Source organism: Phocoena phocoena, chromosome 20 (genome assembly GCF_963924675.1).
Source record: "Phocoena phocoena chromosome 20, mPhoPho1.1, whole genome shotgun sequence".
Lineage (NCBI taxonomy): Eukaryota > Metazoa > Chordata > Mammalia > Artiodactyla > Phocoenidae > Phocoena > Phocoena phocoena.
Genome location: NC_089238.1, coordinates 9,032,780 through 9,050,958, shown reverse-complemented (window position 1 = coordinate 9,050,958; position 18,179 = coordinate 9,032,780). Strand labels below are relative to the sequence as shown.

The 18,179-nt window shown below is 50.2% G+C and overlaps 2 protein-coding genes across 2 annotated transcripts; both read left to right on the top strand.

Annotated features, from left to right (window-relative positions):
- The first annotated feature begins 1,991 nt into the window (after positions 1 to 1,991).
- On the top strand, positions 1,992 to 2,603 carry PNMA8C (PNMA family member 8C). Its single transcript, XM_065899748.1, has one exon. The coding sequence runs from the start codon at positions 1,992 to 1,994 to the stop codon at positions 2,601 to 2,603; it is 612 nt and encodes a 203-aa protein (XP_065755820.1).
- A 12,669-nt stretch (positions 2,604 to 15,272) lies between these two features.
- On the top strand, positions 15,273 to 16,613 carry CCDC8 (coiled-coil domain containing 8). The gene has a single exon (XM_065899566.1). It carries the CDS (start codon positions 15,273 to 15,275, stop codon positions 16,611 to 16,613), a length of 1,341 nt encoding a protein of 446 aa, XP_065755638.1.
- Positions 16,614 to 18,179: the final 1,566 nt, after the last annotated feature.

Below are 18,179 nucleotides of genomic sequence, written 5' to 3'. Positions count from 1 at the left end.
GTGTACACTGTTATTTCCAATTCCCCTGCACTTCTACGTGCATGGGTGACTGTACTCCCCCACCTCCCGGAAGTTAGGTGTGGTCATGTGACTTGCTTTGGCCAATGAAATATGAGCAAAAGTCACATGTAGCTTCCTGGTGGAAGTATTGAAATGCTGGTGCATGAGTCCCTCTGCTCTCTATTCCCTTGCTGTGGTAGTCATGGGAGCACACGGTGACTTGGAAATAAAAAAGCAGCCTGCATCACTGAACCACAGCATGAAGGGGGTTGCTCTGAGAGGTCTCTGTGATTCTCTCAGCTCTGCCTTCCTCTGGAAGTAGAATTCATCCTCAAGATGGCTTCGCTCGTGGTTCCCAGATGGCTTCCTGCAGCTCCCATATTTATTCTTTCACATCTAGGGGGAAAGAGAGGGTATTCTTCCTCATAACTAGTCACAAAACTCCTGAGCGTCTTTCTGATTGGACTAAGTCCATGTATCCAGCCCTTAACCAATCTCCATGACCGGGGAGATAGAATGCACTGATTGGCGTGGGCCTGGGTTACCTGGGTGACCACTTCTGAACCAATCACTGTGGCAAGGGGGTGGGATTATGCTGATTAGTTCAAACCCTTCAGTGCCCATCCCTGGAGCTGGGAGTTTGGAGGGTGTCAGTCTGATCCAAACTTATGGCTTTTATTACTGGGGTGGTAAGAGGAGAAATGGCCATCGTGAAGGTGAACACGTGTGCAGGACATTTCTTTTTCCTTTTAAAAAATATATTTGAAACAGTCACAAACTTATAGGAAAGTTGCATGTATGGTACAGAGAACTTTCCCCCCACCAACGGTTTTGAGAGTAAATTGCAAATCTGGTACCCTATCATCCCTGAATATTGTAGTGGGTGTGTCCTACAAACAAGGACATTCCACGGTAAAGATACTTTTTTTCCCTTTGATTCATACATTTTATATGAGACAGCATAATAGCCCACATTCTTCCACCAAACTTTCCATCTACCCGTTTACTTATATCCACATAGATTCATGGATTCTTGTTTTATTTAAGGGGTTATGATCTGTTGCGCTCATTTTTAATGTTGATGCTCAAAATGTCCCAGATTTGGCCAGCGGGAGCCCTTCAGGCTGGCTCTATGCCCTTCCACCTGTTCCCATCATTCTTTGAGCATTTCCTTACTTTCTGACCCCAAAAATGTTCCAAAAATGGCTGAGCGCCCGAAATGACTCTTCTTGTATCTTCCCTGTCCCCCGACCCCTAGAATCAGCCATTTTCTCAAGGGAGAAGAGAGGGTACTTCTGAAGGCGGGTGGCTGACCCCTCACCCCTGAATGACTCCCCTCAGACTCAGATTTAAATGCGGCCGGCCGGGCCAATGGCAGAGGCAATGCTCTAGCAGTTGCCATGGTGACCGCTGAGCGGCAGAGCGGAAGGAGGTGGTGATGTCATTGTGGGAGCAAGTGCAGCGGTCACGTCCTTGTCTCAGCCAGGTTACAGGGCAGTGAGGGTAGCCTCTGGGCCAGCGGCAAAGAACAAGCCGCCCTGCCCGCCGGGCACCCTCGCAGGACACCCCGGTGACAGCAGCCCCAGGGCGATCAGCCGTCCCAGATCTGCTGAGACTGACAGGATCTGCGAGACCTTTGAGGAACACCGCCAGAAAGAGGGACCAGCATCTTCATACGCGCTCTGGTGCGGCCTTGCCTAGGACTCAGGATCCACGAGCTAGCCGGCAGACACCCACCCCTGCTTCACACTCTGTAAGTCCCTAGGAATTCCCAAGAGCCCCCTGGGAGGGAGGTTACAGAAGGCTGGCCACTGTGCAGCCCTGTGGGCAGGGCCTGGGGCATCTTTGGCTGAGGTGGACAAACTAGGCCCCGTGAGGCCTCTCTCTTTGCCTTGAGAAAGGGTCATGGCATCCTGGATAACGTTTTGGATTCCCGAGGCAGCTCAGGTGTGCACCATCGGGCATACTGCTGCCTCAGAGAGCTGGGCAAGATGCTTTTCGGCGTCAAGGACATTGCACTGTTAGAGCATGGGTGCAAGGTTTTTGAGGTGGACAGTTACAAGTCTCTGATGATCCTGGGTATCCCGGAAAACTGCAACCATGAGGAATTCGAAGAGATCATACAGGCTTCCCTAAAACCTCTGGGTAAGTTCAAAGTGGCTGGGAAGGCCTTTGTGGAAGAAGAGAGATCCAAGGCCGTCATCATTAGGCTGGCAGAGGACATCAATTATGCCGTGATCCCCAGGGAGATCAAGGGCAAGGGCGGCCTGTGGAGAGTGGTCTACATGTCCCGGAAGCAGGATATCGAACTCCTGACCAAGCTGAACCTCTTCCTGCAGAGCCAGGGCAGGACGGCGCAAGATGTGGCCCGGGTCCTAAGGCAGGAACTGTGCCCGACAGTGACGGGCCCCAGAGAGCTTCCTGTCAGAAACTGCTATGAGCCTGGGCCAGGGGAGAAACCGGGGCCTGGGGCCACTGCTGCAGTGGACAGAGTGCCACCTCTGGACTCCACGAAGGAGAGCAAGGCAGGAGACGGCAAGAAAGGCAAGCGGAAGCACAAGAAAAACCGTCGACGACACCATGCATCTGACAGGAAGCTGTGAGGTGACCTGGGGTGGGCGTCAGCTGAGTGGGTGTGGGTGGTGACTTGGAAAGGTGGGTGCCCTCTGAGTAAGTTCGGGGGAGATGAGTTACCCAGTCAAGGGAGTGGGTGACGTTTCAGTAAGAATGGGTAACATCTGACTAGTGTGAGCGAAGGTGGGTATTTTTATCTGAGTTAACTTGCGGGTGACATCTGAGCGGGTGTGGTTAAGACTTAGTTGAGTGTGAGTCACTCATCCATTCATTCTACAGATGTGCATTGCACACCTACTATGTCCCAGGCACTGTTCTAGGAGCTGGGGATACAGAACGGAGCAAATCCAATGCAACTTTCTGCCTTCACGGCACTCATAGTGAGTGGGTAGCTTCTGAGTTACTTGGGTACATCTGAGTGCGAGTAGGTACCATTTGAGCAGAGTGGATAATATCTGGTTGAGTATGGATCATTCATTCATTCAACAAATATTTCCTGGGCACCTGCGGTGTACCAGACACTATTCCACGCACTGGGAAAACACCGGGGCACAAAACGGACCCAAACCTTGCCCTCGCGGCACTCATATTAAATATTTGAGTAGGTGCGGGTAACATCTCAGTTGTTTTTTGAATACTTCAATATATATGAGTGAGCGTGGGTACCATTTGATATGTGGGTAGCATCACATCACTTGAGTAAGCTCAAGTGGGTAATATTTGAGTAGCTGTGCGCAACACTTAAGAGTGTGGGAGTGACACCTGAGTATGCGTGTGGGTATTATTTGAGTGGGTGAGGGTAACTTCAGAATGAGGAAGAGTTTCAAATATCCGCATACAAAGTCTAACAACCCGGAGGCGCCGCAGGACCAGATGCGCAGTCGCAGTCGGAGCCGAGCAGCGAGTCAGACTGTTGCCATGGAGACCGCGGGCCGCTTGCGGCGACTGCGAAAACACGTGTTTGCGGGAAATGGAAGAGGAGAAATGGGGCTCGGAATTTCAAGGTTTTGCAGAAGGTCTCTTACCAGAGTTGAGGAACAGTCAAGGAGGAAGAACACGTCAGGGAGATCTGTTCCGTGCTCGGGAGAAAGGCCACTATCCCCTTCGCCATGCCCGGCGACTTGATGTTGGGGACAAACCCTCTTGCTGGGTGTGAATTGCGGGGATGAGGCCCAGACCCCTCCAGCTTTGGGCTCTGCTGTAAATCCTGTCATCGCAAAGTTTAGACCTGTTTTTGTCGGGTTTTTTTGTTTGTTTGTTTTTGTTTTTTTGCGGTTCGCGGGCCTCTCACTGCTGTGGCCTCTCCCGTTGCAGAGCACAGGCTCCGGACGCGCAGGCTCAGCGGCCATGGCTCACGGGCCCAGCCGCTCCGCAGCATGTGGGATCTTCCCGGATCGGAGCACGAACCCGCGTCCCCTGCATCGGCAGGCGGACTGTCAACCACTGCGCCACCAGGGAAGCCCTGTTTTTGTCTTTTATAAGGATGTACCTCGAATGTGCCTCTGGCATAAACTTGTCCGGCGTAGGCTACTCTTTTGCACGAGGCAAGCAGAAACCATGACTGAGAAAGTGAGCTGTCTCCTCGCCACGTCTGAGGACCTCACTGCTCTGTGTGTGACTCTGAAAAAAAGCTGTCACTGTTCTCTACATGCTGGGTCTCCCTTACAGGAATGGTCAGACGTGGGACATTTCCGCTCTGATTGGTGCCTGGGGTGAGGGTATGAGTCTCCCCAAATTAAATCTCAGAAGCTCTAACTTGTGCTCAACTCTCTAAAGAACAAAAGGCAAGACTTCCAGGGATGGTCAAAAGGAGGTAATAATTAAGAGGTCACCGTCAACAATGATCAATGTACAGCACTAACGTATAGTCCCCAAGTTTATAAGCCGAGTCTCCCAGAATGGTGAGGAAAGACCACAACAAAACAACAATCAAGTAAAATACAAGTGTCTGTGGGTAGACAGAACACCTGCTCAGGATGTCTGACCTGTGAGTTTGCAAACTTCCATTAGTTCAGGGATTTGCAAAGGTTTGAGCTGAACTTCTTATTTATTTATTTATTTTTAAAATTTATTTATTTATTTATGGCTGCATTGGGTCTCTGTTGCTGCGCGTGGGCTTTCTCTAGTTGCGGCGAGCGGGGGTTTCTCTTTGTTGCAGTGCGTGGGCTTCTCATTGCAGTGGCTTCTCATTGTGGAGCCTGGGCTCCAGGTGCACGGGCCTCAGCATTCGTGGCTCGCAGGCTCAGTAGTTGTGGCACACGGGCTTAGCTGCTCCGCGGCACGTGGGATCTTCCGGGCCAGGGCTTGAACCCGTGTCCCCTGCATTGGCAGGCAGATTCTTAACCACTGTGCCACCAGGGAAGCCCCGAACTTCTTTTTAAAAATGCAGTTTACACACAGAGAGACAGGCTCAGATTCTTACCTACCAAACTGTAGTGGTGGAGGCTCCCCAATGTATTACGATGGTGGGCGTCAGTCGTGTCTGTGAATTCCAGCATCCAAACCCCTTTCTTATTTCTGCAAGGCTACCCCATTTTGCCCTGCTCGCAGAGCCGAAAGGTGGAGGGCACCCCACCTTGGCAGCCAGGATGCAGACAAGCCTCCCACCCTCAGGCAGTTAGAAACTCCCGTTAGGTCCTTGCATTCGCAGCAGGTGTCAAGACAGAGGAATTTTTAGAGTTTACTTGCTTTGACATGACCTAAGACCTTGAAGACCCTGATTTCTGTCCATTCCCCAAGCTGGCTTTCTACCATCAGCCTTGACATCATTTGTCTTGTGCAAGGGTTGGGATAAAGCTTTTCCTGCCACCCTCACACAGGTATGTGAACTTCTTGCAAATGCATCCATGGTCTAGAAGTTTGTAGCTCTGTCCTGATCTTTGTATCCCTTGCCAATTTCCAACCTGGGCATACTCACTGACAGAATATTGTAGTATTTTGTTTCTGTTTCCTGAGAATCTGAGCTTAAATAAAGGCTACACAAAACCTCAGGCACATTCATTTATGGCATCTGCTTTTCTCCCATCAAGGCGCAATCATTGTATAGCAACAAACGACATTGTGACATTTCTTATCATCGTATTTCAGTATTAAGATGGCATTTATGCTTCTTGTGGGTTTGGGGTGTTTCCCATACAAGATTCACGTTTGCACACACAACGTGAGTGGTTGCTCAAGGCTGTCCATAAAACCCAAATCTCCTACCACTTCTCTTTCAAGTTTTTCTGGAGCAGTTGAAGAGTTTCCTGAGATTGTAATTCAAACTTGCATAAAGTGGTGACCATTTGAAACTACTTATCTGTGTGGGTCAAGACATGGCTGGCACACAGAAAACTCCAAGTAAATTGGATGTGCTGGCTGAGGGAAGGCTGCAGGTGGCCTTGGTAAATCCGCATTTTCAAACGTAGGTTCGATTAAAACTCTTCATTTTTCTTTGTGCTTGATGCTATATCATACAAATATGAACTTATAAGATAAATGGATGTGAATGCAATCACTGCATGCTCTTTGATATGTTGGGGGATCCGTGGTAGATTTAATTTGGAAAAACAATCTGGTTGCTAAAAAAGATACTCTGAAAATCACTTCCATGGGTTGCCTGAAGTTTTCCAGGGCTGCATTGTTTTTAAAAGGGGTGTTATCAGATCTCATGGCCAAGAGAACACAAAACACACAGCTTTTTTCTATCTCACTGGCTTCCAGTGGCTGATGGGAAAAGTGAAACAATTTATCTGGAATAAAAACAATAACAGCTATCCTGTGTTCCAGGCACTGTGCAGAGTCCTTCATATTCATTAATTCATTGTATCTTCCCATCCCTTGAGGTATGGGACTATAGGTCCACAACCCCTGATTCAAAACCCTCGGGCCAGGTGTGGTTCAGAATTCAGAGTGTTGGGTTTTAGAAAAGTGATACAGAGACTATATCTTATATTGTGTAATTCACCCCCAGGGGGGATTTGGGCAGCGCCCATAATCATATCCATTAGTATTCTAATAGTAGAGAAATACTGACCTTAAATGAAATAAATTAAAACTGTAAGTAGCCTCATGTCAGTCTAGATTTTGCTTCCAATTTTTTTTCATTTTTTGGATACATTTTTTGGTGCAAAGCTTTCAGAGCTTTTTGGATTTCAGAAGAGGAGCTAAGTGTTTATGAACTGTCATTTTATCGTGACCATCTTCTCATTCTATGGCTGAAGAAAGCGATGCTCAGAAAGGTTAAGTGACTTGCCTAAGGCCACACAGGAAAGCTCAAAAGAAATTGAAGCCCAGGTCTTTCTGACTACAGTCTGTGCCCTAACACAGATCCCAAGAAAAGGGGACAGGTCACACCACAGTGGGGGGGGGGGGGCACACGAGGAAGCTCCAGGATTGGTCAGGAGGCAGCGGGAGAGGGAGAGGGGGATCCGCGGACAAGAACTTTATTATGGTTTCTTCAGGGAAGGAATGGGTGAGGCAGGGAAGGCAGGCTCAGGATTGGCTAGTCTGAATAATTTCAGCAGGCTCTGGGGTAAAGGGGCTGTCCCTAGGTGTCTGGGACCTGGCCCCGGAGTGAATAGGGTAGGTGGATGGTGGCCCAGAGTGTGAGGGCTTAATAAAGAAGGTAGCTCGGGGCACGGGCTCTGGATTGTTTGCATTTGAAGAACACGTTCAAGGACAAGCATTGTTCCCTTTCTCTAGGAACTGCCTAACCCTGGGAAGGGCAGCCCCTCAAGGGTCAGCAAGTCCCCAGATGTCAAAGCATCAGAGTACAGAAAATAAAAGACATGGTTAATACAGTGATAAACACACAACATGGATAACTATCTCTGTAAGTTCAGAGTGGAACTAAATTTCTCTAATCTGCTGGCTCATTAGGCAACCTGCCAGTTAAGGCAGCAGAAGCCTCTGTCTGGTGTATGGAGGTTGGAGGTGAGGAACAGTGTTGGACGGTTGGCCTGGGTATGAGTCCCGCCTCCTCCACTTCCCAGAACGTGAGTCTGGGCAAGCCTCTTATCCCCCTGTGCCTTGGGTTGCTTATCTGTAAAATGGGGCTAGTAGTAACATATTTCACCAGGTTTGGGGGAGGAGTAAATCTGTTCAGACATATAAAGGACTTAGCACAGTGGCTGAGAGGGGGAAGCTGTTAAGTGTTGGCCATTGGGATCCTGGATCCAGTGACAGCTGCGTTTTGCGTTGACAAAGAACACAGTCTGGTTTTAGAGCTCAGATTCCTGAACTTGATAAAAGCGTACCCAGCTCCCACAGCAGACTATGTGTTCTCTGTGTGCTGACAAAAGGCTGCTTCAGAATGGGATGCCGAAAGGCAGACTGGTGAATCCACCAAGGTCATGACCTTCGGAAGACAGTACCCACAGTTCCCTGGCATCAACAGGGCACACAATGGAAGGGGTGTCAAAGGATTTGGAGCTACACAGTCCTGGGTTCAATTCTTGATTCTGCTACCTGTTTAGCCGTGTGTCTTCAGGGAGCCAACTTCACCTCTCTGGGCCTTAGTTTCTTTATCTGTAAAGTGGGGCTAATGCTACCCATGCTTCAGATTCTTTGCAACAGAGAGAGTATACAGCTTGCAGTGAAAAACGTAGGCTCTGAAACATTCATAGGAGCTTTAGTCATAAAGCTGCTAGAACCCAGATCTCCACTGAGAAGTGAATGGATAAATCGTGGAGTATTCACTCAATAAATGATTACATAGCAACTAAAAGGAATGATCTACAGATACAGCAACACAGATGAATTCCCAAATCATGATGTTGAGTGAAAGAAGCCAAACAAAAAGGACACATTGTATGATTCTTTTGATATAAAACTCTAAAAACAGCAACACTTATAGGACAGAAATCAGATCAGTGGTTGGGGGTAGGCAGAGGTGACAGCCATAAACGGTACAAGGGGAGTTTTGGGGATGATGGAAGGGTTCTGTATCTTGATGGTGGTGATGGTGACTCTAAAACTTACCACAATGGACATTTAAAAAGGTTACGTTGTATAAGATATAAAGTATACTTTCAATAAAACTGACTTAATGAAATAAAGAGTGGGGCGGTCTGGAGGTGGGCTGCCTGGGTAAAGTACTTCATTTTCGTGCCTCAATTTCCTCATCTGTGAAATGGGTTGATAGTAATCGTACCTATTGTTGAGGGTGATCATGAAGACTCAAAAAGATACTATCTGAAGATCAAGTGCTCAGTACGGGGGAGGCGATTTTACAGGAAGGTTCAGTGTGAGATATGTGAATGCCAAAAGTTTCATAGACTCCTGAGAGAAGGGAGGTCTAACCATTGGAACGCCCTCGTGTGAGGCTGGCGACGAGGGGCAGGCAGCAGACAGAAGCTCTGCAGGCTGGGGTGGGGGGCATTTAAAAACATTTCCAAGGTTCCCATGACCCAAAACTGACTCCTGGGGATCAAGACACTGCACAATAATTCTTTCACTTCAGGAATAATTATTCTTTTTCTTTGCGGTACGCGGGCCTCTCACTGTCGTGGCTTCTCCCGTTGCGGAGCACAGGCTCCGGACGCGCAGGCTCAGCGGCCATGGCTCACGGGCGCAGCCGCTCCGCGGCATGTGGGATCTTCCCGGACCGGGACACGAACCCGCGTCCCCTGCATCGGCAGACGGACTGTCAACCACTGCGCCACCAGGGAAGCCCCAGGAATAATTATTCTTGAGAGACAAGGTCAAGGAATAAAACTCGAATGCTTTAATTTGGAGTTTTCTTCAGTCCTGCCAGAGAGAAGTCCAACATCAAGGTGTTGGCAAGGCTGAGCTCCCTCCAGAGGCTCTAGGGAAGACTTCCTTGCCTCTTCCAGCTTCTGATGACTCCAGGTGTTCCTCGGCTTGTGGCCCCATCACTCCAGTCTCTGTCACCATCTTCACATGGCCTCCTCCGATTCTGTACCTCTTTTCTGTGTCTCTGTCATCTGCTTCCTCTGCTTCTCTCTTATAAGGACATTCCTGATGGTAGTTTTTGGGTCCACCCAGATAATCCATGGCAATCTCATCTCAAATCTTTACTTACATCTGCAAAGACCCTTTTTCCAGATAAAGCACCATTTTCCAATTCCAGGGATGAGGACCTGAAATCTTTGGGTAGATATTATTCAACCTGAGAGCCCCCCGCGCCCTTTAAAGGGCTCCTCTATGTTGCTAAAATTGGACAAACCGTAATTTCCGATCTGGTTCTTCGCTGCTACTGTGGTACTTCCAGTTGGTCAGGTTCCTCTAGGGACATTCAGTTCCTCACCTACTTCTGTCCAGCCTTACCAGCCATCACGTCTGTCAGAGTCATTTGGAAAGATTTTTAAATGTAGTACCCCACCCCCACCCTAAGACATTCTGATCCAGTAGGTTGGACTCAGGAAACTGGGATTTCTAAAACTCTTCCCAGTGATTCTAATGTGCAACCAGATTTGAGAATCACTGCTTTAGAGAAATGTGCCACATGAATAAGTGAATGAATGAATGATTCTTTAAATATACGGCTGCTCTAACTACCAGCTTTGCTTCCATACTCACCAAAAGCCTTCAGATTTGGGATTGGGGAGGGTGGGAGGGGAGATCGACCCAATTATGTGGTTGGAGTGTGGGCCACAAGGCTGCTTCCTGCTGTATGTGTTGAGGACCTACTATGTGCTGTCACTTAACCCAGTGATATCTGGTTCAAAAGTGTGGATAATTTATATCCTGTTCATTCTAGATAGGGATCTGATTTCGGGACATTTAGGACAAATCTGGTGACTGTGCCAGAGTTACAAATGTCACCTGGGAGAGAAGTCTTCGGGGATTGCCCGCCAACCTTGTTCCCTACCCACAACCACCACAGGCAACAGGGCGAATAAAGGAGGCTTAAGAGTATGGGGCTGGAGGGACTTCCCTGGCAGTCCAGTGGTTAAGATTCTGCACTTCCACTGCAGGGGGCACAGGTTCGACCCCTGGTCAGGGAACTAAGATCCCACATTATTTAAAAAGAGTATGGGGTGGGACTTCCTTGGTTGTCCAGTGATTAAGCCTTCCCCTTCCAATGCAGGGGGTGTGGATTCGATCCCTGGTGGGGGAGCTGAGATCCCACATGCCTGCAACCAAGGAGCCAAAACAGAATTAATATTGTAACAATTTCAATAAAGACTTAAAAAAAAAGAAGTAGGAGGCTGGAATCTAAGAATCCTGAGTGATTCAAAGTTCTGCCACTTCTTAGCTGTGTGGCTGCCTTTGGCCTCAGTTTTTCTCATCTGAAACATGGGAATAATACTTGTTTAGGAGGGGTTGTGGGATTAAAAGAGAAAATGCACAGGGTTGGGGGTAAAATAGGTGCTCAATAAAAATGAATTATTATCAGTATTATTACATTCCAGGCTTGAGGGCTTATGCAAAGATGAAAGCTGCTGAGAAACAAGAAAACTGAGATCGATCTGCTTGTACTGATATGGAAAGACTTCAAGACATGCTACTAAGTGAAAAAAGCAAGTTTATAGCACTAGATCTATAATCCCCTCATTCATTCATTCAACAAATACTTTGAGCCCCGATCAGCACTGTTCTAGATTCTGCAAATTCAGCAGCGAACAAACTAGACAAATATCCCTGCTGTCATGGGGCTAGTATTCTAATAGGGTGAGACAATGAATAAATAAGAAAATACGAGGAAGTGGTAAATGATGTGATGAAAATAATTCAGGATCATGTTAAAAATCCTCATGGGTTAAATTCTAAAATTACCCATGCCAGCATTTTTTTTTTTAGAAAAAAAAGTACAGAGGCATTTAACTGTGGTTACTTTGGGGGGAGAGGCTGCAGGCTTGGGACTGGGGGAGGGAGACTTGTTTTTCATTTTAGCCTTTCTGTAAACTTCAGCATTTTCTTAAGTGTGTGTGTGTGTTACTTTTATTAATTTTTTTTAAAGTGGCAACCAAGTGTAGCTGGGTAGAGAGAGTTGAGCCATGTTTTGTTTTCTTCCTCCATTCTTTTTGGATTTTTCATTTCTTTTAAACAAGCATAGAAGTAGGAGCTATAATTATCGGTTTTTTCTGGGGCGGCTGGAGAATCTCTCCTGCCAGAGAGCTGGGTAATCTAAATCACCCACAGCGGAACTGCTCAGGGGTTGGCAATTTTTGTAACAATGTTGAACATTTGAGGGTTTTATTTCTAGGATAATCCTCCCCCCCCCACCCACCCCCAAACACAATTTTTACCAGTTACAAAACCCAATGCCTCATCTGCGAGGCCATTCCCACGTGGAAGCCTTGAGTTATCAGAGTTGGATTCTTAAGCCAACATTCCTCAACCAGAGGTGTCGCAGAAATTTTTAGTTTCGGACCTCTACAAAGCAGCTTCTCAGGGAAGCTGATTTGTGGGATCAGGCCGAGGGAAGTAATAAGAGGCTGAGAGGAGTGGCTACCTTGCTCCGCCCTCCGCCTCTGCCCACCCCCTCAGAGCGGACCAGCGGGAAGGAGTGCATTTTCCTCGTTGCCATGGAGAACGCTGGGAGGCGGGGAGAGAAATTGTGCAAGAGGGAGGGGCGCAGTGGCGGGAGGCCCGGTGAAGGGGTGACCCCGGCGGCTGGGATGGAGCTTGTGAGAGGAGGAGGAGAAAATCCAGCGAAGCCTAACGACCCGGCCCTGCAAAAGCAAAAACAACCCGAATGAGCCAATAACTGTGAAAAGGTCTCAGCGAGACCTTAACCATCCCCCGCCCCCCCCAAGCATCTTTCTTCCTTCCTTCTTTCCCTAAACATCTGCCTGCTTCCTTCAAGAGTGAAATAAAATCACACGTGGTGAGTTAGTTACACGTGTTCATTTTTATACTTTTATATTAAAGTCATTAGTTTACAGGTTTTGTTGTTGCGATATTTCTTTTAACAGTTCTAGTTCGTTATAATTGGTCTCCTTTGTAATCCCATGGATGCAATTCTATACGTTGAAAAACTATCCTGAAAAGGGTCTATGGCACAGAAAGGGTTAAGGATTCCTGGACTGGAGGGCCCAGAAGAGGGTGGAGGCCAACTAGTAGTTTGGGGGTGGCAGGCAGTGTGACCTTTCTAAAATGATGACCTTTGAGGTGTAGGAGATTGCCAAGAGGAAGTGGGAGCAGAACATTTTGGGTGTTTGGAACAGCAAGTGCAAAGTCCCTGAGGTGGCAGTAAGCCTGTGTGTTGGATGAACAGTTAGGAGGCAGGTGTGGCTGGAGTGGAGTGAGGAGGAGAGGAAGAGAGAGGGAAGTGGGGAGATTTAATAGGGCTTCGTGGGCCTCAGAGTTACCCGGGAAGCTTTGCAAATCCTGGTCAACACGTCCCAGGGATCCTGATGCACTATGTCTGTGGCCAAGTCTGAGGACCTTCAATTTAATTTAACTTACTTTAATGAACATTTCTTTTTTGGCCCCGCCGCAGGGTTTGTGGGATCTTAGTTCCCCGACCAGGGATTGACCCGCGCCCTTGGCAGTGAAAGCGCAGAGTCCCAACCACTGGACCTCCCGGGAATTCCCTTAATGAACATTTTCGATTGCTAAAAATCTAAGGAATCCCAAAGGATATAGAGTGAAAAGTACATGTCTCTGCCACCTCTGGGGGTCCCTAGTCCCCCTCCCCAGACACAGCCACTTTGGGCGGTACTTATATATGTGATGAGTAAACATATGCACCTAGACCCTTTGGCCTTCGCACGCGTACACGCTCACACACACACGTCAGACTGTTTCAGATTCAAATCCAGGTTCCAATACTTCCTGGCCATGTGACCTTGAGCAAGTGATTTTATTTCCTCAGCTATAAAATGGGAATGATCATCATATTACCTGTGTCATAATGTTTTGGTGAGTTAATTTCACGAGTTAATTCGTAGAGAGCACTTAGAAAGATGGCTAGTACATAGGAAGTGCTCCATAAAAGGTGACTATTCTCAGTCACTTCTTTTTTTTCATAGCTGCCTAGTATATATCACTTTAAGAACAGAGCTGTACAGTTTAGTCAATTACTACTAATGAACAATTAGGTTCATTTGAGACAGGCTGGGACCTGGGACCCTTTGCTGCAGTGCTGCCATGCTTGCACCTGGACACACGGTCTCCTCCAGCAACAGAATACAAGGAAACTATATGGGACTAAAAATAACTGCATGCATGCGCAGTTAGGGCAAATGCTGGACAAAAGATACCAAAAAATCCAACTGCCACTTTTGAAGAGCCCAGAACAAAAGCAGGGGGTCTGGAGCAAAAGCAGGGTACTGCGCCCGCCCCCTGCACACACCATCACCTAAGGGGTGGGCAAACCACCTAAGCCACCGCTCCAGCCGGACTCCTGGACACACCCCTACCCTCACCCCATATAAGGATCTCCCCCGGGAGCGAGCCAGCAAGAGAATCTGTTGTTTGTTCTCGCTCCCCCCTGCTGCCGCAGGGGCCCCAATAAAGCCTTGCCTGAATTTCTTGTCTGGCCTCTGATCAATTTCTATTGATTAAGGAGGTCAAGGACCCTGGTCGGTAACACATTCACTCACTCAAAAATATTTCTTGGGCACCTACTGTGTGCCAAGCTCCACACTGCGGTTGGTGCAGAAAGACCCTGGTACCAAGGTCTCAACCCACACATCTCGGTATATAGGTAGGAACTGCTGGTACCACAAGTCACGCGATTTTAAAACGGTAATATACAGTGCCAATGGCTTTCAAAGGGACTGTCCCATTAGCACGCCCACCTTCAGGGCTTGGCTGGAACCCGCACGTTTAGGATGGCAGGTTTGGGAACTGCTGCCTTTCCTGGGGTAAGGTGCTGACGTGGGCTTGGGCTTTGGCGCAGGCGTTCAGCTTGGAAGATAGGGCCCCTGAGAGGCCCGGGGCGCGGCCACACCCCTGTGGGGGAGGGGAGCGAGGGCGTCCCGAAGGGAGTGGACAGCCCCCTTGTCAGTCTTCCCGAGTCCCGGAGTGTAAGATGAGAAGGGGGTAGGTGGGCCTCATCCTGGGGGAAGGCGAGGAGGAGCTTCCTGCGCGCGCGCGCTCCTAGGCATTGAGCGCTCGGGCTGGGAGGTGGGAGGTGCGTCAAGGTCGGCCTGGACCGGGGTGGCAGCCTGCCTAGGGGCGGGAGACCCTCCTGGGGAGCTGGGCTGCGGCCTCCAAGCGCCTCGGCCATATTGAATAGCCACGGCTGAGACTTCTTTGTCTGCGAAGTTCTCCCCCAAGTTCCAGGCACGTCCCTGGAACAGGAAGAGCCACCGGGCAGCCCCTGTATCGCAGCTGCAGCCGGGACACCAGTTTGCAGCTTGCGGTGGGCTTGGAGCCTCAGGACTGACCTCATCCCGGCTCACGTAAGCATCCTGGAAATTGATTCCCACCAGTCCTTGAGGGGAGCGGGACTTGATCAAGACCAGACTCGTTGCAGGCGGAGAAATTGGGAGGTGAGACTCTCCCGGCGGCGCCACCGAGACCCCACCCTCACCCCCAAGACTCGGGGCTACGAGTAGTTTGGGCTCATTGCCCCCACCCCAGATTTCACCCTGGAGATTTTAAAGACCCTCGAGAAAAGCCATGTGGGGGGCTGGTTCCCCTGGGGCTTCCTCCCATCCCCCGACTGCCTGATCCTCTGGAGCGTCCCCGACGTCTGCAAAGATGTGGATTTGGACGTCCTCGTGGAAGCCTTGAAGCCTGTGGGGACCTTTAAGAAGATCGGCAAGGTGTTTCGCCGGGAGGAGGACTCCACAGTGGGGATGCTGCAGATCGGGGAGGACGTGGACTATTTGCTCATCCCCCGCGAAGTCAGGCTGGCGGGAGGCGTCTGGAGGGTCATCTCCAAGCCCGCCACCAAGGAGGCGGAATTTCGGGAGCGGCTGATCCAGTTTCTGGAGGAAGAAGGCCGCACCCTGGAGGATGTGGCCCGCATCATTGAGAAGAGCACTCCGCATCCACCCCAACCCCCCAAAAAACCCAAGGGGCCCCGGATGAGGAGAGTCCAGCAGATGGTGACCCCACCTCCCCGGCTGGTTGTGGGCACTTATGACAGCAGCAACGCTAGTGACAGCGAGTTCAGCGACTTCGAGACCTCCAGAGACAAGGGTGACAAGGGCCACAGAGGCACGGGGCGTGGCAGGAAGGTGCGCAAAATGCCTGTCAGTTACCTGGGCAGCAAATTCCTTGGGAGCGACCTGGAGAGCGAGGATGATGAGGAACTGGTGGAGGCCTTCCTCCGGCGAGGGGAGAAGAAGCCCAGCGTGCCGCCAGCCCGCCGCCGGGTGAACCTGCCAGTGCCCATGTTTGAGGACAACCCGGTGCCCCAGCTGTCCAAAGCGGACAGGTGGCGGGAGTATGTCACCCAGGTGTCCTGGGGGAAGCTGAAGCGGAGGGTGAAGGGCTGGGCACCGAGGTCCAGCCCAGGGGTGGGCGAAGCCTGGCAGGCCTCTACCAGGTCGGAGAGGGATGGCGCATCAGTGCCACGCAGCGCCAGCCTGGGGGATAATGTGGGAAATGCAGGAGACGGGCAGGTGCCTGAGAGCCCCCCGAGACGGTGGAGGCCTAAGATCAACTGGGCCTCATTCTGGCATCGCAGGAGAGAGGAAGCAGCAGCCAGGGCTCAGGGGGCAGAGGCTGTAGGTGAGCAGAGAGTGGAGGCCGTAGATAATCAGAGGGTGGAGGCTGTAGATGATCAAAGAGCAGGAGCCATAGCTGTCCAGAGGGCAGAGGCCATGGCTGTCCAGGGGGCAGAGGCTCTGGGTAATCAGAGGGCAGAAACCCCAGCTGTCCAGAGGGTAGAGGATGCAGATAATCAGAGGGCAGAGGCACCAGATGTCCAGGGAGTTGAATCCTCAGCTGCTGGGAGGGCCCTAGGGGTCAGCCCAGTATCTAGGACCCGGAAACAGGTCAAGACAGTGAGGTTCCAGACCCCTGGACGCTTTTCATGGTTTCGAAAGCGCCGGAGAACCTTCTGGTACACTCCCCGGTTGCCCACCCTGCCCAAGAGAGTCCCCAGGGCAGGCGGGGCTAGGAGCCTCAGGGTCCTGAGGGCTGAGGCCAGAGCAGAGGCAGAGCACGGAGAGCAGGAAAACCAGCTGTGAGGAGAGGGCAGGTGGGCCACGGAGGACCTCGCCACCTGCCACAGTATGGGCCGCTCAGGGTGTGTCCCTAACTCCGACACTTGGACAGAGGTGCTATCTCCATACTTGAAAATGGAGGTACAGCAAGGGCTTGGCAGTGCCCCGCACATCTCCTTTGTTTTCTTGTTAAAATTGTGTCTCTCATGCATTGATTTAATTTTGTTTTCTCGTGGCTTGTGGGATCTTAATTCCTGGACTAGGGATTGAACCTGGGCCCGGCAGTGACCGTGCCAAATCCTAACCACTGGACCACCAGGGAATTCCCCATGCATTGATTTTTTTAAAATACAGACTCTTTATAGTAACCCAAGGAATGTAAATAAAGAAACCCATACAACGGGTTCGCATCACCCATGATTTTAACTTCTTCATATGCAATTCTAGGTGCTCAGCTTGAAAAAGGGAGAGAGGTGAGGGAGAAATTCCTTCCTCTTCTCCTTTTTCTTCGCCCTTTCGCCTGCACACTTAAACTCACTGCCTCCTGGAACTTAAAAAGAGGGCGCAGGTCAACATGCAAATAAAAGTGTTTACAAACTTATTTCTTGGCTGTGGACTCGGCAACTGAAGAATGCTCCAGGATGATTTTGTCATACCCTTGTGTCCCCTCCCCTCCCCCCCTCCACTATGGCGACTTGTGTTTAAGTCACTTTGCTTGCCATCCCCACATTCCTGGGTTCTGCAGGCTTGGTGGGTACAGGGCCCGCAGTTTACATGCTTCGTCACATCTTGGCTACCAAGTACAGAATCATCATCTGGGAAACGTGGCCAGAACGCGGGTTCTGGAGCCCTTTGTGCCAGAGCTGTCAATTGCTGGTGCAGGCTGTGTGGCCCAGGAATCCGTTTTGATCAAGCCCCACAAACATCTCCTGGGGCAGCTTGGCTCCTGGACACATTGAAAAAACTTCATTGCAACAGGAACAGGGCAAAAGGTACGTTGTGGTGTGATAGCAGTATGCTGTGACTGGCCCTTATAATCGGGAGACATCAGGTTGCTACATGCTGTGGGAGCTGGGGGACATTTCTGTGTGTTGTTTTGTGTCCCCTCACCCAACCTCACTGGGGGAAAAACACAGCAAATGACCCTGGCCCAACCTCGATACAGGCAGGAGAAAAGGGAATTCTTGGAGGGAGGTCTGAAGGTCACCTGGGTCCTCCTGAGGCTGCAGTCCTGGCCTGAGCTTCTTAGACCTGACTCAGTGGGGCTGTAGGGCTGGTGGGGGTAGCGGGGGGCGGCGGGGGGGGGGGGGCAAGAATATGCATTCTTAAGAAGTTCCCAGGAGACGTGGATGCAGCTGGTTTCAGGACCTTATTTTGAGAACTGCGGCAGCCTGGCCGAAAGTTCAAAAAACAGGCGGAGCTTTGAAGTTTCAAGGCAGTGGGCCAGTGCCCGCGCACCTTTAGTGCTCAAGAAGGGCCGTTTACCCTTGATTTTAACCATCTGTGCCGGAGCGCTTCCTGGTTGGGACAGTGGGCGCACCCTGAGAGCCACCACGGCGCGATTTTAACCATCGGTCTTGGAGCGCCACC